General features: G+C 37.6%; 1 protein-coding gene across 10 annotated transcripts in view; it reads right to left on the reverse strand.

The window, feature by feature from the left end:
• The window catches only part of foxp1b (forkhead box P1b), a 363,905-nt gene that overhangs the window by 14,217 nt on the left and 325,683 nt on the right, over positions 1 to 24,005 (reverse strand). For all 10 annotated transcript variants that reach the window (XR_014087696.1, XM_081607521.1, XM_081607520.1 and 7 more), the window contains 3 exons: positions 16,716 to 16,803; positions 14,980 to 15,063; positions 1,465 to 1,669 (listed from right to left, as the gene is read on the reverse strand). Coding sequence is in view for 9 of the 10 variants with exons in the window: in XM_081607521.1 (XP_081463647.1) it covers positions 1,465 to 1,669; positions 14,980 to 15,063; positions 16,716 to 16,803 (377 nt within the window). In the remaining variant the exon portion in view is untranslated. The remainder of the gene's footprint in view (positions 1 to 1,464; positions 1,670 to 14,979; positions 15,064 to 16,715; positions 16,804 to 24,005) is intronic.

Here is a 24,005-nt window from a genome sequence, read left to right on the forward strand (position 1 = left end):
CCGATGTAAATCAGGGGTTTTCCCCGACGAATATGACAGGTAGCCAATCAGAAAGTGCGGATTCTCCTCCTGCTTTCTGAGGGGGAATTATGGTCAGCTGTTTGGGAGGGGAATCCCAAACAGCTGACCAAAATCCAGCGGACATTGGAGATGATATGTGGAAACAACATTAATGTTTATTCAGCATTTCGTGCAAAGAATATAGAAATGACAAGAGGAGTTGGAGCCAAATTGCTACTGCAGTTGATAAATCCGGTAAGTTTTCAGCTGTTCTTCGTTAACGTGACATAAATAGATTACAATGATTTTCATTCAGTCAGGACTTTACGCTGACTCTAGCCACATGCATCACAGGTAGATTCTAGTAAAGCATTGATTATTGCCTGGTTTTAAAATTAGTTAACTGAACTTGTAGCCATTATTTTGGGCTACAAGTCCAAAAAAATGGCTGTGTGGCTGAACACCACACAGCACGATCGAACCGTTATACCTAGGATTTCTGTCGGCTAATGTGTGGTCTGTCAGGTTTTGAAATTATGGGCCGACAACTCGTGTCGTGTGCGCTTGACATTAGACTAAGGAAATGAGGACGGGAGGGTCAGTGGAGAGCACCGGAGCTGAGCTTTTTTTCATTCTGTGTCATCAACAGAATGAAAAAAAGGCAGGAAGAGACGATAAAGACGATAATTAAAATGAGGTTGATAGGTTTCATTTATTGTGCGATTAATTGATTTATCGTTTATCACAAAAGGCCTAGTTCTGAAGTAGCCCATTTCAAATGGGCATGTTTTTCAAGAACAATATTTGCCACATATTTACTTAATCTTCATCATAACACAATAGTACCCTAAAATATCAAATATAAATAAGTCCATATCACTTGCTTTGGCTAGGCCTTTTCTAACAGGTGAATGTGCTTTGATCCTCTGGCTGCATGTTCAGTCAGAGCTTTACCTGCATCTCAGTCCGCAGTATTCAGCAGGTTGTAACACTTTTCTTCAGTATTACTCTGTATTTATTTCCATCCATTTTCCCCATTGATTAGCTTCCCACCACATATAAATGGGAACGTTCAGAATATGGTTGAATTAGATAAATATACTTTAATTGTCCCATTATTTAGCTCAATTTAACACAGGTAGATTTATTAATTAGGTGACTTGCAATGGTAGTTAGTTTCACTAAATGTTGAGGGATATCAAGGTAAAGGAAGCTTAATATAAGAGATTTTCACTTTTCAGATTTTCACCTGTTGAAAATACTCTATATACCCTACCCTAAACCTAACCCTATATACACTTTGAACCTTTTCCTTATGCCTCAAAATCTGATGCTAACTTTTCTTGGTTTCTCACATAAAACCCAACAAAAACAATCAAGTTTGAAGTTGTAACTTCACAAATGTAAAAAAGAGAAAGCAAACGATACTTTTTACTAATAAGCTTTTGCAAAAATCCACCATACCTGGGGAGATGGGCATGTTGTACTTTTCTGAGTAGCGTCGTCGCATCGGCCCCACGCTGTGGAGGCTGTTGGCTGTGATGACGGAGTGGGTCTGGGAGAGGGGCGTGAGGGGCGCTGTGGGTGTGGTGGGGGTCTGCGGGAGGCTCAGGGGCGGAGAGGTCTCGGGTGCTGACTTGGACAATGTGACGTTGGACACGAGGTTGAGCTGAGGAAACAAAAACCAGACAGAGCAGAGAGACCTTTGAGATTAAAACGTTTTTCACCTTTCAGCAGCATTGTTCGATTGAATTTGAGTTAGGTGTGGGCATTTATTGTATCGTTTATCATTTATTGTGATAAATTTCTTTCTCTCACCACCGTCTTCACCTCATTCCCAAATATTTGAAATCTCCCAAAACTGTTTGAAATCCTAGAAGGTGATGCTAAGTCCACCCAGACATTTTGCACAACTAAATGGTTGCCTTGGAGATTAAAGGATTTTGCAAGTATGCATGAAACAATCAAGGTAACACTGTAGGTGTTTTTTGATGAGAGAATAACATAGCATGACATAAAACTCAATAAAAGTCAATTTTATATAATACTGCTCCTTTAAGTCCATATTGCCTAGTCTGGACAACTCATCCTGATTCTCGCCTACTGCTTAATAAGAACACCAGAGGAAGAAGCCAATCTGGGCTAATTACAAGCTGAAATTGTATTGTGAGGACTCTAATTAGGAGGTGCTTACAGAGGTGATGTGATGATTAACTACAGGGCCTTAGCGACCTCCATCATTAGGTCCATGATGGCCATTGTTAAGAAGAACCTACAGTGTCTTCAGAGGCAGCACTTTGAAGAGAGTCTTTGGTTACAGTGCCGAGCAGGGATGGGTCAGGTCAGCCAAGGCGAAAGAGGGATTTAAGAAATAATGGCTACAAGGTAAACTAATTATGGCAAGTGCTCCAAAGGTACAGCATGTTTTTCTTTTTTCCCTTCTCCTTCTGATAGCCGCAGCAGCAGCTCTGAGAGCTAAGCCTCTGTACAGGAGCAGTCAAGTGGAAAATTCTTGCCTGACCCCGTGCTCCAGCTATTAATTGGCAGGAAAACTAATGACACATATACATATTCTTGCAAAATTGTTCTAATTGCTAATTTGCTTAAGGAGGCCAGTTTCCAAATTAAACATGATTTAAGACAGAGACAGGAAAAAAGAGAAAATGCTGAACGTGAAATGAAAAGAAAGATGGTTTCAAGAATCTGACATGTTGATTGTAAGGGATCAGAAGTTGGATTTTTACATATAATCAGGGTGAAAAGATCATTTTTGATGCCTGACACTAGTGGGTAAAGGTGTCACAAGAAGAGACGATATAGCTTTAACAAGCATGAGATAAGACAAGGATTAGCAATATTTTGGGGAAAATGAAGATTTCTGATTATTTTGTTTACTCGGCCTTGAAAATTTGTTAAAATTCTACAACCAGTGAACAATAATTTAATCCATTTCTGACTTATCTTAATAAACTTGAGAAACAGTGAATCAATGAAGCATCTGCTCCAAAGCAGATACCAACTTTAGAGTCACTATCAGATAACGGTTAAGGTTTCATATCTCATCTGTATGTCATTTGTTTTTTATTTATTCTGTGGAGAACCCCAGATGAACAATTTCAAACTGGTGGGCACTTCTTCACTGCTGGTGGGCAGCTGAACGAGCAATGGGGTCAAATTGTGTTGATCCAAAGTAGCAAGGCAGAAACTACTTCCTTTCTAACTTCAAAGTAAGAGTCTAAACCCTACCCTAGGTACCAACAGGGTTTCAAGCATAAATTACTGTGTTGCATGTCTTGAACTCGTAATAGTCACCGCCCAAATTCAGGAATTACATCCTTTGAAGGCCTCATTTGAAGCATGATTATGTCACACTATGTAAAGCAGTTGTGTTGCTAGGCTTTTGTTTTTCATCAATTGAATTAATTAAAAAGGATTGAATATGCAAAAATTTAAAAAAATAAATGAGCAAGATTATGAGCTCCAATTTTAGCAATTTAGGCGACATACACCAACGAAAGGACAGAAATAGATCTGGGGCTAGACTGTCCCCTCTTTGTTTCTTTGATGCTTATGTTGACCAGGATCCTTCAGATGGAAACAGACCTCTATACGTCCCTTCTGGATTAATGGGGGTTTAACGGATGCTCAATTAAATCAATTAAACAAATTCTTTACACCAGTGGCACATCTAGAAATATATTGTAACGATGCTGTGTTTTAGTTCTGCCGGGGTCCACATGGTTATGTGTATTTGTTATAAGTTGCATGGTGATCACTGTTATGTGTAGAGTGTTATGGGCTTCCCCTGTCTGACTCTGCTGACTCCCATTCTCACATGTGATAGACCTGTCATGTGGGGGGGATCAGTGGAGCGGCAGGACCAGGACCGGAAGAGGAGAGAGTTCAGTGTGTGTTAGCAGTGAAGCTATTCAGTTGAGCTGCAGCCTCAGGAATAGCAGCTCGCTCTTATTCTAATAAAGACTACATCTGTGGTGTGTTGGCATCATTACAATATCTATGGGCTGGTGAGAGGGGGCCAAGGTTTTATATATATATATATATATATATATATATATATATATATATATACAGTTAATTATTTTTGCATCTTTCTACTGCTGTTAATTGATATGTATTACTGGATCGGACAGCACCTATTAGTCGCTATGCGATGCATTGAAAAACATTCTATTCCAATGCAGTACAAGCAGAATATCACAGAAATATCAGTAGCGCCATTATTTATTATCAGATGTATCTATTAAATATGACTTAAATAAAGCTGAGAAAACTGATGTTTGATACAGAAATTCTCCCTGACCCAAATCTATAAACAGTTTGAAGAAAGGGCAATTTGTTTTTATATTGGTCAATCATTTTATTTCAAATATGCTGTAGGAGCTGTAGTTTGATGACTGTTATAAATATCACCATGTTTTACGAACAGAGGAGGGGATTAGTTCAGTTTTTGTCGCTTGTTTAACTTTTAGGAATTGCAGCAGCTGCAATGCGCCACAGTAAAGGTACAATAAAGTTGATAAACAGGTGAAGAACAAAACTAGACTAAACCACTTCTATACTTCTGTTTTTCACTCTGTTGACATTACCTTACACATTGATCTGTTGCCATGGCAACCGACAGATAAATCAATGAGCAGAGAGCAGAGATACTTTCAAACCTATGAGGGAGAATCAACACCAAAAAACAAACATTTCCCACACAAAAAAGTAGCAAAAACACCAAAACAGAACATCCAGTCTGTTACATTATGCTGTCAGGCTTAATGTCTATATTGTGATTATTAATAAGTTTTCGCCAGTGGTGGTTGATTAGCTGATTTAAACAGCTGCTCTACTGATGACGTGGTGGCGGGTTGACCTGTTTTAGTGCCAACGGAATCAAAACACACCGAACTGCGCAGCACATGTTAAGGTTATCAAAGTCAGTAGCAGGCTAACAACAGTTAGGCTAGTCTAACTGACCCACTGCTCACTTGTTCAATATATTCCCTAAATTAAAACTTTTTCCTCATCTGTTAAATGTGAAAACCTTGAACCTTGTTATCTATGTCTGTCATAGGGTTGAATTAACCACTAAACATTATGTCCTTTCAGATTCTTTGCGTGATTATGGTATTTTCCTGACCACTGATATTCCTGACTCAATGGACAGCAATGGTACATGTGTGACCCACGATAAGTCATGAATGTTTAATCCAGTAACATATATCCATCCATGTATATCAATGCTGCTGCCTCGCCCTCCGTTGTTGCAGCTTCTTGCCGCTATTCAGCAGTAGGTGTCAGGTTACTTTGCGTTGCAGTCAATGTTGTCGGAAAAAAGAGATTCATGCGCTTAATGTCCAATTTGCAATAACTATTTTTTGAATTCATAGTCGCCAGCTGGGGTGGCAGCAGGCGTAGATCCAGGCCAGCAGATCCACCCCTGCTTTATACATTACATTGCTAATCCCTAACCAGAACCAGAATCTTTTCCGATGACATGACATTAACACTGGCCTCCCAGGATTTAGACACACTGCAACATCTTTGTTCTTAAAAGTATTTGTCTGATTTTATTTCCTCCTGTCTCCAAAATTAGCGACAACCGTGTTCTGTGAATTCCCTCCTGCCCCCACCTTTTTATGTCCAAATCGGATGTCTATTTACATTTCGCAGATCGAACTCTGCCTTTTTTTTGGCAAGAGTCTGCTCAAATAATTTGGGATTTTGGCAGCTCTGCACATAGGCAGGCAAATGGCAGCAGACAGCATTTTATTCTGGGGAGAAAAAAATCTGAAGAAAATAAATTACTCTTGGGTTTGCGTGTTTCTGACACAATGCTATCAATAGAAGGAGGCTGTCATGTTGACTTCTCTTCCTGTGGATTAGCGGGCTTTGTTTCATGTTTCATCCATATTCCCTGGCCATAAACACAGAGAGCTCCAACAATAGGCCAGACAGGCTGGTAATAGCCTTGCCTTTGTTTGCCTCACCATTTGGGCTCACTCCAGTTCCCAGACAAAATGAGACTTCACACTGAAATTAATTAAATGGTAATTGGTGATCTAATTATACTGGCTTTGACTCGCAAGCTGCTAAAGAAAATAAACAAAAAGTCCCTCCTTAATTATGTATGGCGAAAAAGGTCAGATTTCTGACAAAAATGCTTGGTGACATCTGCCCACTCACACTGAGACAAACACAAAAACACACAGAAATAAGTGCTAATGTGGCACATTTAGTTCTCATCTTCTGCCCGTCCCTATCCAAATCTGATCCTGTTATAATTTGTGAGCACGCTTTATTAGTTACATTTTGCCAGCAGAGCACAAATATATCCAGTTGCTGAGAGGATGAGAGGAAATCAGCTTTGACCATTACATATAATAGTTTTTTTATGCTCCTAATTGTAGGGTTGTCATCACACCTAAAACAAGCTTTAATATGTTTTAACAAACATATTAAAGCTTCAATTAATCTTAAAATATGTGTTAGATGATACTTGGGCTGTGTAAACAGTCTGGTTCAAATCTGACTCACAGTTATTAAGACAAATTTTGCAATAGAAATGTTTTTTTCCTGTTTGTTTTAAGTGGCTCCCTGGACTCAAATAAAATTTTTTTTATTTATGCTCTGCTAGGGCGGCCATTTCCTTCCTAAGCAATTCTTCAGTATTCTTCCCTTCAGTATTCCATTGAATCCATTGAAGTGGATTCCACCAATCAGCAAACTGAAGGAGAAGTTGTGAGTGATGACATCAATTTTCTGTGCTGTTTTAGAATTTATGTCTGCCTGTAGTTTTATCAATGGCAGAGGAGGAGTGAACTGTGCTGGTCATACTTCCAAATATTGAATTATCATCAACAGTGTCTCGTTCGGATCTGTAATTCTCTCTCCACAATGGAGGATTGTTGTTTACACTGGCAATTTCCGGTTGACGTTAACTGTAGCAAAATTCAAAAGAAAATCCTGAGCTTTGCTTGCTTTTAGTTATCTTTTTTTTAATTTTTTTTTCACGTGCATAGTCACACATAGTTTTTCAATATTTTTTCTATGTACTCCAACAGCCAAGCAACAAAATTCTGTTGCCAATTTCACTATTGTGCATTTTGTAATGACAATAAAGTCTACATGTAAGTCTGTTGAAAATTCTCCAAAAATAATGGCATCCTTTGTACCCTTCCTTCTCGGGAATCACTGAAAAACTGCAAAATAGCAAAAAGCAGTTGCTAACTTTAGCATCTATCATAGTGGTTCTCAACGTGGGTGGTACCGCCCTCCAGGGGGCATTCAGAGGACGGCAGGGGGCGCTGGCGGACATTTTTACAAAAGGGGGGCGCTGGAATGCCTTTTGGGGGGCGTTTGGTCAAAGGTAAACTTTACGCCTTAAATCCACAACAATACCAGTTTAGACGTTGACCAACTTGGTAAAACTGTATTGTGTAACATTAAATCATGCTTGGCTGCAACTGTATCGATGGCAGCTCTTCTTCTATTCAGTGTTTTTTTAGCTTCTGTTAGCTTCTTGGCGCAGCTCCGTTCTCCTGCTACTGGTAGCTAAAATCACGATACCCTCACTGAGTATCCCTCTGAAAAATTAACCAATTTAAATAAAGAAATAAAGAAATCCCTCCATGGTGATACCACGATAGAGAGCGTTCATTTTATAGCGTTAACACGGTGATGTAAATGGTCCGGTATGAAACTGGGGTGATAGAACAACACAGCATTTTTAAATTTCAATAATCAGAATACCGAAATTGTTTCCGTTGTTTTAAAAGGTTTATGTCAGACTGCCTTTTCCCCATCGATACGCTTCCCGACCGCCCTGCACCTTAGGGGCTTAAAAAAAAAAAGACGCGCACATTGAGCAAAACTCTGAAACAGGAGAAACGGGACATAAATGGAGCGACGAACTAGATGTGAATTATGGCATAAAAACAGAGAATCCGACGCTGAACAGTGAAAATCAACACATGATGTGAAACACATGATGATTAGGCGGCGCAGCAGGTGATGAGTGAAGATTACTGATGGTCAATAAACGATAAAATAAATCTAGCAACAGGAAAGAAACTAAAGTGGACATAGCAATAAACCAAGAGAGGATAAAACTAATCAAATGAAACTAAATGGAAATGAATGAAGAACAAAATGCAAGAATAAACTAAGAAACTAAAGTAAATACAGAGGAATAAACTGGTATGGCAAGACCTTTCGAGCAATAATTAATACAGAGACTGTATGGCAAGAATAAACAGACACTATTTCCAGATAAAAAGTAAAATAATATTGTTGAAATGTCATGGGTTTGTTGAGACCACATCTAGTACTGAGAATAAATATATCTTACAGACCATAACAGTAAAGAACTGATCACTTATTTATGTTTTTAATTATATTTGATATATTTATTTCTTCAATATTATTTTTCATGTCAGTGTTAATGTCATGAGGCTGATGACTCCATGACACTTTCAATTTGACTCATTAGGATTTGATTAAGAACCAGATTTGTTCTTTGTCATTTCTGTCCAGTAAAACTATTAATCTATAATCAATAGACAGGTCTATATAAATATATAATCCATGTTTCTGTCTCATATTTGTATGGCATTAAAATGACCTGGAACTTTTATTTTTCCACTGAAAGCTCTGGTTTGAACAATAAATGCCATGTGGGTGAAGTTTTATGGCTGATACTCTGATGTCCCATTCTCCTGAAGGCAGCACAGAGCTGCACCACCAGAAACTGACAGAAACACTGAAGAGAAGAAGAGTTATGATTAATGTAGTTACAGTTCTATCCATGTTTTAATGTTGCAGAGCTCAGTCGTTTTGCAAATAGATCAAATTTTAAACTGGCATGTTGAACATCTTTTATCTGGTCATTTTGTGGAATATTTAACAACTATTATTATTATTATTATTATTATTATTATTATTATTATTATTTTCTAAGCCCTCTTCTGACACATAACATGTACTAAAATTATTTTTATTATTTTTTGTACAATATAATAAGCCCTCCGGTCACCTTGTTACCTTTGGCCTTTTGCCCGTGATGCATGACGCAGTTGCCTGTCGCACAATGCGATGAGGCGGCTAACTGGAGTAGATTACAGAACAGTTTTTGGTGAATAAAGTGGAGACTTGCTACTTGTCAGATGACAGAAAACGTTGAAGTATCGTTTCTGCTTCAGCACAGAGTCGCGGTTTAATCAGAGAGGTAATGAAATACAACAGACACTGACAGGCCTCTGCGTCTGCCTTTCTCTGAAGAACTACTGAGGGGAGGAGACAGCCAGGTGAGGAGAAACTGTTCTTATCTATCGATTCAGAATAAATATCATACAGACATTAGGCTGTTGTTGGTGTGCTATTAGCTAGCTGCTAGCTAACGATTTTGCTAGCAAAGCAAGATAACTAAAAAGCTTCTTCCCTGTATCGTTAATGATATCAGTCATTCCTTAGTTTCGCTTATGCAATGGGGCACATCGCTCGTCCAAAACCTGTCATCTCCATAATGGATATATGTCTGATCTTCTAATTTCCTTTGCTGCATAATGTACATTGCATTTATTCTGGCGTTAGGTAAATGTATCTTGAAGGAGAATAACACTTAAATAAAAGTCCAACAAGGATATTCATTTAGAATTAAAAATAACTCACCCTGAATTACCATGATAGATATAAAGTGTGTAATTAATGAAGGGGAAAAAACTCAATCCAGACTTTAAGTTTAGGGTCTGGTTCACAGAGTATGAAGTTAAATTTGTTTCCCAATTATTTAATGGAGAAAAAAAAACTAACCTCAGTTAAGTAAAATAAAATTGTAATCAAAACTTTTGGAATTGTAATGATTTCTTTAAAAAAAAAAATTGTTTTGTTTAAAAAACTTTTTAAAATTAAATAACTCATTTTTGTCTTGTGAACTTAGTTATTTGCCAAACATAAACTTTTATTTGCACACATCAGAAATCTTATGTTGCGATTTTAGGCCCTGCTCACGTCATGTGAGAATCACAAGCAAAACTTTGACTCCAACAAAAACTTAGAATATTAAGAAAAGATTTCTGACATGCAAAATAAGTTTGTTTTGCAAATAATTTTTGCACTTCATGAGACAAAAATGTGTGATTTTAATTTTACAAAAAGTTTTTTTTAGGCAAAACTCAGTAGGCTTTTCTCATGGTGACATGCATTAACAATTCAAGTTGTGCTTTTGTTTTTGTCTTTTTTCTGCAGTTCCACGTTAAAGTTTGATGCAGCTCTGCTGTCCTGAATGGACCGTCTTCATCTCCACTGCAGCAAACAGGCAGCTCTTTTTATAGATTACAGTCACTAAAAGGTTGCATTGTGCCCTTGTTTATATTTTAATAGTGTAATTCTGTAAAGACAAAATATGTCTGGTGGTCCAGCTCTGATTTATATATCTTGCTAAATTGCAGGTTTGAATATTGCAATACTTTCCTATAACAAAATAGACCTGCAGAAAGAAATTACTAATAAAATATCTACATATGCATAGTGTTATGCTCTATATAGAGATGTTCGTTAGCTTTGATTGTATACCTCACATTTTTGTAATTTATCATTATTTATTAAACTCTGAAAGCTGAGTGGCTTTATTAATATTCTGTCCTAGAATGCGGTTAAATGTGCTCTTTTTTTTTTTGAGCACCTTCCCCTTTAGTGGTCTCTAAAACGGCAGGTGGATATGGGTTAGGGAGGCGCTGGACCAAAAAAGGTTGAGAAACACTGAGTTAGCAAGCTTAGGAGAGTGGTAATGGCTTCTTCAATTCTGATGTAACTAAATGTCATCAGTCCATAAGTCATTATTAGCTCATTTTGTCAACACAACAGAGAAGCTCAGGACCTAATTCCTTCCTTACTTCAAAATAAGAAAAATGTCAAATCTTTGTTGACATGAGCAAATGTTGATAATATACAATTGTGATGTTGCCGGTAAGAGTAAGAAATGAAATAAAATCACATGTTACATAGGTGTTGGAGCGACAGCTTCTTCAACTTGTGAAAGGCTGCGATTTTGCAGAAGAGCGATGGATTCAGCACATTGGAATGACAACTTTTTACAAACTGTGAAATGCAGTGAGAGCTCTGGTGGAGCCAGCAGCACTTTGTCTTAAAAATACAAAACCATGATCCTCCTATTTCCTGTCGTCTTACTCGTCACTTCCGCCAGTAGCAGCATACCTTTGTTATGTTAGTGACAAGTGTGATGCATAAAAAGCGTTTCCATTGCAGTTTTGTACAATGCAATTTTTTTTATATAGCCAAAAAACCACCTCATCTTAAACTTTTTTTTAATCAAAAATATGTTTTTTTTTATTTTTGTGCTAATAATAACATTATTAATAATATAATAATTAATAATAGCATTATTATGTTATTATTAAAGCACATAATAATGTGCTTTAATAATAACATAATAATAACTCAGAGCTACAAGCTAGTGTTCAACAAGACAAGACAGATTTCACTTTAACAGAAAATATTGTGGTGTTATGACATCGTGAGATCTCTTCCTACAAATTCTATCTAAATGCTTTGCTGTGATGTTCCTCAAACATCGTTATACATACATTTCTAACAGCAAAGGAGAAGCTGCAGCAGCAGGAACAAGAATGACTCTACTCTTCGAAGGGACTCTGTTTCAGGTCATCTCTGGAGATGATTTCACTCTGCATCCTATCTGTAGGTTCCTCTGATGCAGTCTCCTTCAAGCCTCAACGGGGCCACCGACCTTGACCTGTGGAAGTCCTCCTCCACTCACCCAGCCAAATGCAAGACACTTTCATCACAGCAGTTCACAGCAGGCAGAGCTGCCCCAGAGAACCGGAGTCTATTTACTTGAATAATAAAAAGGAAAAAAAAAAAATCCCAGCTTACCCCCTCGAGAGCATTAATGCTGAGCTCTGACACCCATTCTACCGGGGGCCCTGAGAGAGACGAGAGGTAGCAAACTTGAGATGCTATCTGCCACCCCAACCACTGTTTGTACACAACTGTCCCTGTGTCAGAACCCTCGTTCCACGCCCCAATCTATACAATCGCACAGGCTGCTTAAACAGACAGCTTATTGTCAGTGAGTCCCCAGAGTGCTTACCGTCGACTAGCTGCACCATTGAGTGCGTGAGTGGTCTCTGGATGTCAATAGTCTCCTCACTGACTGTAAATAAACGAACCAAATGGCACATGTCCTGCGTGTTTATGTCCATTCACGTGCATTTGTGAGCAGGACTTTACATTTATACCCCGCAGTAAAATTATATCTGCTCATTTGGTTGGCTGAATGAACTGTCATATGGACTGAAATATGACCGTGAGGTTCTCCTCCCCCATCTTAAATATGACAAACAGAGCCAACACTTAAATGCCACATGCCCCTTAGCCCTGTAGGATAGGGATAGAGAAGTGAACCTTATGGTGGAAAATAAGAAGTAGAATGTTTGTAAAAATGTTTTTTTTACTTCCTGTATGAAAATATTCTGGTTTCTTTTGTCATTTATGTGTTTTACATTTGAGATGAAACTAAAACTACATATTTTTGGGATTTTGGGACTGTAGTAATTTTAGAAGAAATTACTACAGTCTAGGTCAGGGGTGCCCAAACTTTTTGAGACCAAGATCTACTTTTTCTCTCACCAGCCGACTGAGATCTGCCTCATGACACAAAGATATAAAAATTGTAAATGAAACTCTATTGACTTATTTTATAGGAGAATATACATCAGTTATAGCAGTCCTATTAAAGTGACAGAAAACCTAACGCAGTTTATTCCTCAGTGAGATTCTGAAAGTGGGAGGAGGTCGTTGGTTTCTCAGTCAGAAGCTGGTTGCAAATCTTGGACCAACAGGTATCAATCAGTTATGGTAGATCTGACATTTGGTTTGATGACTGAAATATGAGAAACTGTAGACTGACAGAAGGAAGCAAAGAATTAAAGCTCATCTTCTGAAGTTGGGATGTTTTTCCTCCAATAGGTTCCAGAGGAATCACCTCAATCCAGATGTTGGACTGGATTTTATTTCAATGTCATTTGTGAAAGTTAGAGCCTCATTTTCAATAGTGGAGCTATAAAGGTTGAAAAAGGTTATTATTTTAGAGAAAGTCTCATCAACATCAATATTTCCACTAAATAAGAGACAAAAATAAATAGCATGTTTGATGGAGGAAAAGCCTCTCAGACTCTGAGCTCAAAGCAAGATGCCAGAGAGCAGCAAACTATTTTTTTTATATTAGACAATTTCATTTCATATAATTGTCACGGTAGCATCCATTTGTTTGTTAAATATTTAATGAAATATATTTGTCCTATTTAATGCTTGTTGTGAATGACGTGTTCTTGCAAACAAACAAGGTAATTAGTCCAAGTTTATTGTTTGTTGAACGTTCAGAAATTACAGCAGCTGTGATCCATCACAGCAAAGATACAAATAAGGTAAATTAATCAACTCAAAACCACCCATACCTTTTTACTTTCTCTTTCTCCCTCTCTCCCCATCACTCTCTCTTTCTCTGTTTCTCTCTTAAGCACACCCGTTGCCGTGACAACCACCTGCGCCCTGCAAATTGGGCAAACCACCCAGAGATTACATTAAAAACATAACATTCAGTCCGTTACGATATTAGGTTTTCAGGGTTGATATTTATTTCGCGATCATTAAAAAGCCTCTCATGAGCACAGAGGTGGTTGATTAGTTCATTTTAAACTCCTGCTCTGTTAGTCAGAGTTGATCTTTGAATTGCCTTTTTTTTTTTTTTTTATTTTGGTAATGGAAATGAAACGCACAGAATTACACCTTGTTGAAACAATAATTACTATGATTATTATTTTTATTGGGTCATTTTCAACATGTTTTGTTGATTTTTTTATTCCTTAATAAAGTTACAAATGTTTTAGATATTAGTGAATATTTTAGTAAGCGAGCCAGAGGAGGACGTGCTGCTGCATTCAGTTTGTCACCTGATCCCGAGATCGACTCAAAACTTTCCACGATCCACATATTAAGCATCCCAGGTCTAGAACTAGTCTTTTCTGAACATGTTTTAACTCTGCCACTTTTTTATTGCTTTCAAAAACAGTAAGCTTTTCTACAAACATCCCATCTGCACTTATAAGAAATTCAATATAAATGCTAAACATACTCAACTTTTTTTACTTATTTTTGTTTGACCCAACTTTAAAAACACTATATCTTACTAAATCTTAGTAAAAATACTTATTATGTACTTTTGGTCTAGTTCTGTCTTAATACACTGTAAAAAAACAAAACTAACAAGAAAATTTTCAGCAAAAATATAGAAGCTTGTTTTAAATTACACATTTAAAAAGTTCTAGTCACACTGGCATATTTTTTTCACTTATAACAAAAGATTTTTTGGTAACACTTTATTTGAAGGGGTGAGCATAAGACTGACATGACGCTGTCATAAACATGACATAACACCTGTCATGAACATAAAGAAGTCTTTATGAATGTTTATAACAGTTGTCATGAAGTGTCATTCGGTAAATAATGACAATTTAATGCAAAGTTGCTCTAAAAATTGCATTAAAAGTCCATTACAAATGCCAATTTTGCATGATTTTGTAAATAACGCCAATTTTCTCACTTTTTCCTCTGTATTCTCAGAGAGGCAATATTTCTCTGGGGGTGGGTGTTGGGACGGGGATGGGGGTTGGGACGGGGGTGGGGGTTGGGACGGGGGTGGGGGTTGGGAGGTGTTGTACTGCACATCCAGTTCATCACAGAGACACCAAATTGAATCCCAGCTGTCAGCAGATGTGCTCCAAACTACATTTACTGCTTCCCTCAACAAACAGCTGTTTTTATTTAGCAGATAAATAAGAAGATGGAGGAAGGGATTAATGAATACATGTGTGCCAATTAACACAAACAAAAGGAATGGGGAGTGGCAGGAGGATATATGACAGGGTTGCTGCTCACCGGCTGCAGGGTGGCTTTGGGCTCTGTGGACTTGACATGAAGATGCGTCATCATGGCTTGCAGACGCTCTTTGTCCTTTGCTAGCTATTAGAAGAAAAGACAAAAGCACAACAATTTTATGAACAAATACACACGCACACACAAATCTCTAGATATCATTTTAAATTGCATCGTCTTTGATTTAAAATGCTTATTTGAGCTATGAGTAAGACTCCATTACAGAATATGGAGTTTTATTTCCGATTCCTACTAAAAAGCCAGGTCCCTTCTCCCTGTCTGAAAGTCCAAATAGTTTTAGCTGCCAGCTCAAATTATGGTGACCGGCTGCATGTGGAGGAAGTCAGTCTGTGTCTGTCTGGTAAAGCCTCACCGATCCCTTTTGGATGATGAACCAGCAGAAGAGAAAAAACAAGATGTTGGGATGGTGAAAAGTAGGGGCAACTGATATATCATTGTTTTAGGTTAACTTCCTCTAAACCAGAAGTGTTTCTGCCGATTGTCAGGCATCTGACAGTAATTATGTGAACCGCAACTGAAAAAAGCCCCAAACGTCTAGAACACATCGTTTGCTTTTAGGCTGTCACACATGCTAAAACGTTCATCGTGGATTAGTAAGATTTTTAGTGAATGACTGCAAAAGTTTTTTTTGGATAGTCATTAAAATGATTGAAATTGTCATTTTGTGAGTCAAATATGATCTTGTAAAATGTAATGGTGATTGAAATCTGACAGCATTAGATACTTTATTTTAGTAACAAATTCCATTTGACCATTTTAAATACATTTGTGGGGTTTAGCTGAAAATGATAACGATGTATTAATACGGATTTTATTATGTCTAAATGTGTCAGCTTAGTAAAACATGAGAACCTTTACAGTACGTGGAGTTGAGAAAGATTTTGTTTCCCTAAAGTCCCATTTGCTAGCATGCTGGCAAGTTGCTCACTAGTTAGATAAACTTTTAACCTTTTTGGTTCTTGTTAACAGCATAGTAGTTGTTCCCATTCCATCTTTATGATACTTAAAAATATTTTTATTTCACCAATACTGTATACTTTCATTTTTATGTTTGTTTTATGTTAAGATGCTGTTAACCTAAGAAGCTAGAATTTCACTTATTCAATTGAGTTTCTTTTATCTGCTAAGCTTACATAATTTCTGATTCAAATATACCTGAATGCATGTGTGCAGATTGTAACACCAGTTGTATCAGTTCTCTGTTTTATAAGTGAAAGACGACATTAGAGAAACAGTTATCTTTGTATGTATTATTTGCATTGATTTTTATGGAAAATCAGCATTATATTGGATAAAAAAATAACACCAACAGCAACAATAACCTTTCATTTTCCTCTAACTCATTAACCAATGAGTATTTCTCCACACTATGCAGTTAAGTCATTTCACAAGTGTTATATTGTTGGTGCCAAACAGTTAAAGTCATAATTAACTTTAAAATCCTATAAAATTTAAAATGCAGTTATCTTCTCTACTTAGCCCCAGGCTATTCATACATCTTCTCCTGTCTGTCATGCATACATAACACATTTTTAATGACTGGTTACTAGCAAATGCACAAAAGTATTTAATTCTACTGAACACTCTAACTTCCCCCGGGCCCCTCCCTCCTCTGCGGGTGACACCACGGCTCGTGTTGGCGTTCGGCAGACACAGAGGAAGTGTCAGCAGGAGACAGAGCGTAAATATTTTGATGAAAACAAGAGACGTGACAATACCTGGAGCTCGAGTTGCTGGACGACCTGCATTTGCACCCGACACTGGGCCGTGCTCCTGTCGTCCAGGGCATGCTCGTTGTTGAGATGCCTGGAAACCACAGAAAGAGAAGATGCATACAAAGATTAGATTCATTTTTATTTCTTTAAAGAATGTTTATTGTAGCAGAACAGAACATCATAATCATCGAAGCATCGAAATTCAATCATTTTCAAATAATTCCTATCTAATGCTTGAGAGCTTGGTACGTTTAAGCCCAAAACTATTTATACCCTTTGTAGGATCACATTTTCTGTTTACTTTCTTATGTTCTCAAACAATGAAATAAACGAGATGGCTTATTTGTGCCGCTAACAGTAAAACAACAGCGTTGCTATTTGCTTTATTTACTTCTTGTACTTCTCGTTCCACATGAACATCACTTTCATTCTGAGAAGAAAGGAAGCCTAAAAGATTGGCAAAGTAACTCAAAATGATATTCTTACTAATAAGCAAAATTAAACAGAAACCCAAACTAAGGATCCAGATGTTTAGATTTAACTACATTTTAGTATAAACAAAGATTACACCATTAGCAGGCTAATGCATTTAGGCTAAAATTGACCAATTTTAATTTGACCAAGAAATTACATTACATTTTTGCAGTGACCCAGTCAGAATCCACCCATCTGTGAGATTAGCTAAAGATTAGGGTGATCACAAAGAGGCCTTCCAAATCTGAAGACATGGAGCTCACTATCGAAGTAGTAATATGAAATCCAGTAGAAACATGCAAAAAGATGCTATATCTGACAATAAAAACAGCAATATATTCAGATATTTTTGGCAAAATTGACAGTCCTTACACATTGCTTTATAATCTTGTGAGATGATAAAAAAATAATGTAAAAGGATGTCACTTAAAAAAAATAAATCAGCAACAAATTTAAAAATAAAAATAAATCTGCCAGCTGTCTAAATAATTCTGGGTTTAAGTGGAGATGAGCTATGTTAACATCTGTCAATATTTGCCTATTTTTGAACAAATAAGACTTCTATCATGTTCTCTCATTCAGTCCCATTGCTGATTATTGGATCAATAAGGTAAGTGAGTGTGGAGCCCCTGCAATAACATTCATGTTAATAGTGTCACATATTACAGTGATTGCACAATGTCTCCAGAACAAAGGAATACTTTTTTATGTGAAAGAATGACAGTCAATATTTCATGCCGGTCATGCCTGCTCTCCCAGCTCACTGATAAGAGGGGATGATTGAAGAATTTCAGGTTGGATTCCCTTTGCTAAATTATGAACCGGCACCCTAACGCCATGCCTTCCTGCCTCTGCTCCACTCCGCCTTGCCATGTTGACTTTGCCACCCTTTTTTGCTGTTTGCATTGTTCATTTTTATCATCGGAATTAAGGGGAATTCAAATAGAGCCGGACCAAATGTAGAGGACAACAGGACGAGGAGATGGGGATCTGTCCCAGGCTTGAATTATGGATATAATTACGTGCAATTATTTTATTCAGGAAAGACGTTCTCTTTTCATGCACGTTTATTACTAATCTAAAGTAGCTTGCTCGGGTAGGAGACGTCCTTTTTTTGATTTATATAAAATGGTGGAGATAAGGCTCATGAGTGAAGGAAATATGATTGGAGGAATTTTATCAGTTGCCGCATGAATTACTGTTTGAAAATGCTTATGCAGGGGCATTTCATTAATCATTTAATCATAATCCAAGCAGGATGTTTGAACTGATTTCACAAATACCCTTTCATTTCACTACTTCATTATGCTCGTTAATGGATCCAATATATTATATATATCATAAATTATATCACATCTGCAGTGACCACGTAGGTCACTGTCATCAGGCATGTCTGTGTGTGTGCAGGAGGATGGGAGAAAGGTGTTTTAGTTTTTATATGTATACACTGTTTCTGCTGTGTGCTGCAAATCAAAACGAGCCACCACCAACTTGCGAATGCACAACGATGACTTCAATGCCATTGCTTTATGTTCAGACAACACGCTTGTGTATTATACACCATATTTACAGTCCAAAAAAAGACATGTGAAAACAGTAGGAAATATGAAGGCTCCTATTCATCTTCGGGTACTTACTGAGCCAGACATTAGAAACGGCTCACAGTGGCAGTAACCCATAGGATGACTTTTGGGGTTGCGCCAAATATTTTTATTTATTTTTTAAGTGAATGCATTTTTTGCAAAGAATTGTACTTTCTATAAAACTCATAGGCTCATAGGTGAGATGTATTAATGTTTTGGTATCAATACCAATATAAACACAGGGGCAGTAACCCAGGGCCCAATTTTTGGGGGTACCCCTGGGTAAAAAAAAAAAAAGTTTTTCATCTAAAACTCATAGGTCTAAATTAGGTGACTGGCATTAATATTTTGGGATTTATATGATTGTAAGCAGGGGGCAGTAGCCCCAGGCTCAAATTCTTTGGGGGGACCCAAAAGGTTTTAATTTGTTTTTTTTTTTATTTAATTTTTAAATGAACACGTTTTGCAAAAAAAAGAAAAGTTTTCTTCTTTTTTTTTTTGCAAAACGTGTTCATATATGTCCACATCATTGTAAATCTAGCCATGGCTACTTCCAACCTTGAGGTGAACAAAAATGTTTTCAGGGTGGTGTTTCCATAAAACATGCTTCAGAAGACTGAGGTACACATTCATCACTTGAAGTTAATTATTGTGGCGAAACACAAAATTAAAGAGGAATATTTTAAAAAAGCATGACTGAGAACCCTGTTTGTCAAAATGAATAGAGGCTTCTCTGTGGGCCTTCCATTTGTTTAAATCACATAAGAGCCCATTTAATTAAGTGGGTCAGAAAATGAAACCAGTAAACATTTCAGGACATCTTACTATATTTCAAAGAGGAAAATAATAGGTAAAGACATTTCAACTTCAATTTAACCAGCCCCCAGTCTGAATCATCAATGAAGGGGGTGGGGGAGTTTGGCCTACGTGAGCAGCTTTGGAATCTCTCGGCTCGTACGAGACATGTGCCCCGCTTCTTTTCATCCTTTGTTACATTCCACTTTATTTCTTCTAATGACATGGAGAGTCACAGTGCATAATTAATAGGAAATGAAATATTCAAATGGCCCTTAATGCAGCCTTGAGAGGAGTGCATGGACACGGGGAGCAGAGGGAATGAGGGAGGGGTGACAGCAAGAGAGGCTATGAACGTTGGCATGTGTCACTTTCTGGACTTCAAATGAAGCCACTTTTAAAAGCTCTCTGGCAGGATGACAGAGCCTAATGTAGATTGTCACAATAAAACAAGTTTCTTTTTCCTTCTCTCTCTCTCTGAGTGAATTGCGGAGTGAATGGAGCTAAAGACGGGAGTGTCAGAGTGAGTGGATTTTTGGGTCTTTTTCTACATTTTCTGCAAGGTGTTTTGAACACATTTCTGTTACTTGATCTTAAGTTTAGTTTTGGTTGTTCCAGTCTGATCCGGTAGTTTTTTGCTACCAGTTTGGTTTGGCGTGGCGTTTTGGCATCATGCCCGTTGTGGAGGGCAGTGAAAAGCTGACACGTCGCCATGCTGTCAAACTTATACCAACGGTGAATTGTTCATTCGAGGAGTCTGCCTTAGCTGCTGGAGCAGCGGTAGGTTGTGATGTTGTGATATCCGTTTCCCATATGGATGGAGCGATTGTGATCTTTCTTGATAGTACATCCAAAGTGAATGATATGGTAGAAAGGAGCATCGTCATTCATGACACTTTCACACCGGTTCTCCTGTTGGTTAGTCCAGCTAAAAAGATCACCACCTCAAATGCACCCAGTTTATTAAAAAATGATCTTGTCAAGGAGTTGTCACACTATTGCCAGCTAGTTTCACCCAAAAAGATGATTTCTTTAGGTTGTAAATCTGTGTTTCTTAAAATATGTAGTATGTCATAGAAGGCAGGTATTTATGACATAAGTCATTTTTGTGTTAATATTTTCTCCAGGTGAAGTGGGTAGAGAAGGGCCAGGTAAGAGCAGGAATCAACATTCACCAGTTGAGTTAATAAGTTACGTTTTAGACAACTAAAAATTGCTGTATATGACTTATGGTTATAAGTCCATAAGTCATATACTTATATACTTAGAAATAATTTAGAATGCTCATTAAGTGAAAAGATACACTCATGTGCCTAAAACTATACATTAAATGATGCAATCTGAATAACAGACAACAACAAATATGTGATCAGAATAATTTTGTTCAGCTTTAGTTATTATGCTACTTGTGTTAAGAAATAATTGCACTTTAAAACAACCAGTCATGTTAACTAGACATTTGTCTGTCAGTCTACCATTCTGACAGTGTGCAGCAAGGGACATTTTTGGAATGGTATTTAAAAAAAATGCTGAATTATAATGGCACTGTTTTTTGTTTTTGTTCTTTTTTTAAGTGACCACAATGAATTGAGTCATCACCAACCAGTGTTGTAGCACTCGAGATCGGTCTTGGTCTTGACTCGGTCTCGACTTCCCTCGGTCTTGGTCTTGACTCGGTCTCGACTTCCCTCGGTCTTGGTCTTGACTCGGTCTCGACTTCCCTCGGTCTTGGTCTTGACTCGGTCTCGGACCCTAAAAGTCTTGGTCTCGACTCGGTCTCGACTTCCCTCGGTCTTGGTCTTGACTCGGTCTCGACTTCCCTCGGTCTTGGTCTTGACTCGGTCTCGACTTCCCTCGGTCTTGGTCTTGACTCGGTCTCGACTTCCCTCGGTCTTGGTCTTGACTCTGTCTCGACTTCCCTCGGTCTTGGTCTTGACTCGGTCTCGACTTCCCTCGGTCTTGGTCTTGACTCTGTCTCGACTTCCCTCGGTCTTGGTCTTGACTCTGTCTCGACTTCCCTCGGTCTTGGTCTTGACTCTGTCTCGACTTCCCTCGGCCTTGGTCTTGACTCGGTCTCGACTTCCCTCGGTCTTGGTCTTGACTCGGTCTCGACTTCCCTCGGTCTTGGTCTTGACTCGGTCTCGACTTCCCTCGGTCTTGGTCTTGACTCGGTCTCGACTTCCCTCGGTCTTGGTCTTGACTCGGTCTCGACTTCCCTCGGTCTTGGTCTTGACTTGGTCTCGGACCCTAAAAGCCTTTGTCTTGTCTCGGTCTCGGGTTAGGTGGTCTTGAACACAACACTGTCACCGACTATGAGAATGTCCAGAAGAGATTCACCACGTGTGAATTCATGAAAAGGCTTTCAACATGATTAACTATTAGCAAGAACAGCTGTAATTTCTGAGCATTTCTGGACACATTCAAAGAGCTGCTTCCAAGAAATGAAGACAAGAAGAAGATCTCCTGTTTTCAGAGCATTAGAGGAAGACTATAACGAAGGAGATGGCTGACACAATCAAAGCAAAAATATTACTGTTGAAAGCACCTATTTTCTTAAGTTACAGAATAAGTAATTCTGTTTTAGTTTTTCAGTCAGTAATTCAGAGTAACAACATACTGACCAGACGTTAAACCCTCTGTTATCTTAGAACAAGTGATCTTTTGTTTTATTCCAATGCATAAAGGGTTTGTTCTACAGTTATGATGGTAGTTAGAAGCAGTCCAGTGTGTTTCACTTCACTTGAGGTAAGACTTAATATCAATGACTCTGTTAGCATAGCATTTGACACTGTAATAACACTAAATGACATCTTTATCATTGTTGCTAGGGTTAGGGTTTACTTCAAGTAAATTTACTTTACTTGAAATAAGAGATAATATTAATGACACTGTAATGACATTGTCATAACTGTTACTTGTTTCACTTTACTTAATGACACTGTAATAACACATTCATAACTGGTGCTATTTGTTCCAATTTAGTTGATGTAAAAATTGTTATCGACTCTGTTATTAAATCATTTGACAGTGTAATAAAGCTTAATGAAATCTTTATTGTTGGTGCTACTTGTTTCGCTTTATTTCAGGGAGTGGAAATATTAATCGCTGTTTTGGTAAAGCTTTTGATAGTGTAATAATTAAATCATTATGACTACTATTATGACACATTTATATCAGTAATGATTTCTTGGTTAATGTCAAGTTGTCGTAACAAAGACATTTTGAATAATGTCAACTTTGTATTAAAAGTGTCATGATTTACCGAATGACACTTTATGACAACAGTCATAAATATTCATAAAGACTTACTGATGTTCATGACAGACGTTATGTCATGTTTATGACAGCGTCATGTCAGTCTTATTCACACCCCTTCAAATAAATGTTACCACTTTTTTTCTATTAATCCTGCTGTAGAGAAAAAATCTATGTTCAAATTTATTGTGAACATAGAGAAAAAGTGTTTTTCTGACTGTGTTCGTCCCACATCTGTTGAACAATCTTCAAGAGATGTGGGGAAGTTTTCAACATATATTTATTTGTGGTTTTAAATGTACACGCAGTGAAAGGGTAAATGTCAATTGATACATTTTTATTTAGGACAGGCTAAAACGGCCGTGTATATAAGCAGAAAGAGGAAGAGTTGAATATTGATGTGGTTTCTTCATTTGTTAACATGGTTATTAGGCTATTGCTTGAATTTAATTTTCATAGATCAGTCTCAGACTTAGATACTTTGTCACATCTGGAGTTACAGAGAAGTAATTTGTAGTGTGGTAAAAGGAGAAAAAATTTTTGGACGGATTTATTCTATGGTATAAGTATGCTTCTTTTATTTTTGTTCTATTGGCTGTGAAACGTATTTATTGAAAAATTAATGAATTATTAAAAATCAAAAACTCTGTCTCTCTCTCACATGAACCAGGGCATCGGGTTTGAAGCCATCTCTGAGAAATGTTTTTATCTTCCTTACTGCTCACTGGTTGGGATTTAAATTAAATGCACACAACTATACAGAGGTATTAGATTTTAAATGCATTAGAATTTCCTATTTAAAATGTTAAGTTTATGCTTTCATTTGGGTTTATTTTGATTTTCTTTCAGAGTTGCTAGGCTGAAAAAGCTCACTGGTTTTGAATCGGGAAGTTTTTATGTGGTTCACATCACTAGATGGCACTGTAGTGTTTCTCTGACCTCTAACTGGACGTTACAGAGAAAAGGGGTCTTGACCTTCGATGAAAACCCCACTGGGTTCGGATCCCCATCCCCTCCCACCTGGAACATAGGGGGTTGGGGGTGTGGACGGATTTAGAGCATTCATTTTTATCAAGATAGTCAGCATAGGTATGCCATGTTTTTCTTCACATATAAAACAAATACACATGCTGTTTAAAGCAACATTCGGTTCCACTGTTGGTTGTTGCTGTTGGCCTGTGCACTG

Source organism: Poecilia reticulata, chromosome 5, assembly GCF_904066995.2.
Source record: "Poecilia reticulata chromosome 5, P_reticulata-male-v2, whole genome shotgun sequence".
Lineage (NCBI taxonomy): Eukaryota > Metazoa > Chordata > Actinopteri > Cyprinodontiformes > Poeciliidae > Poecilia > Poecilia reticulata.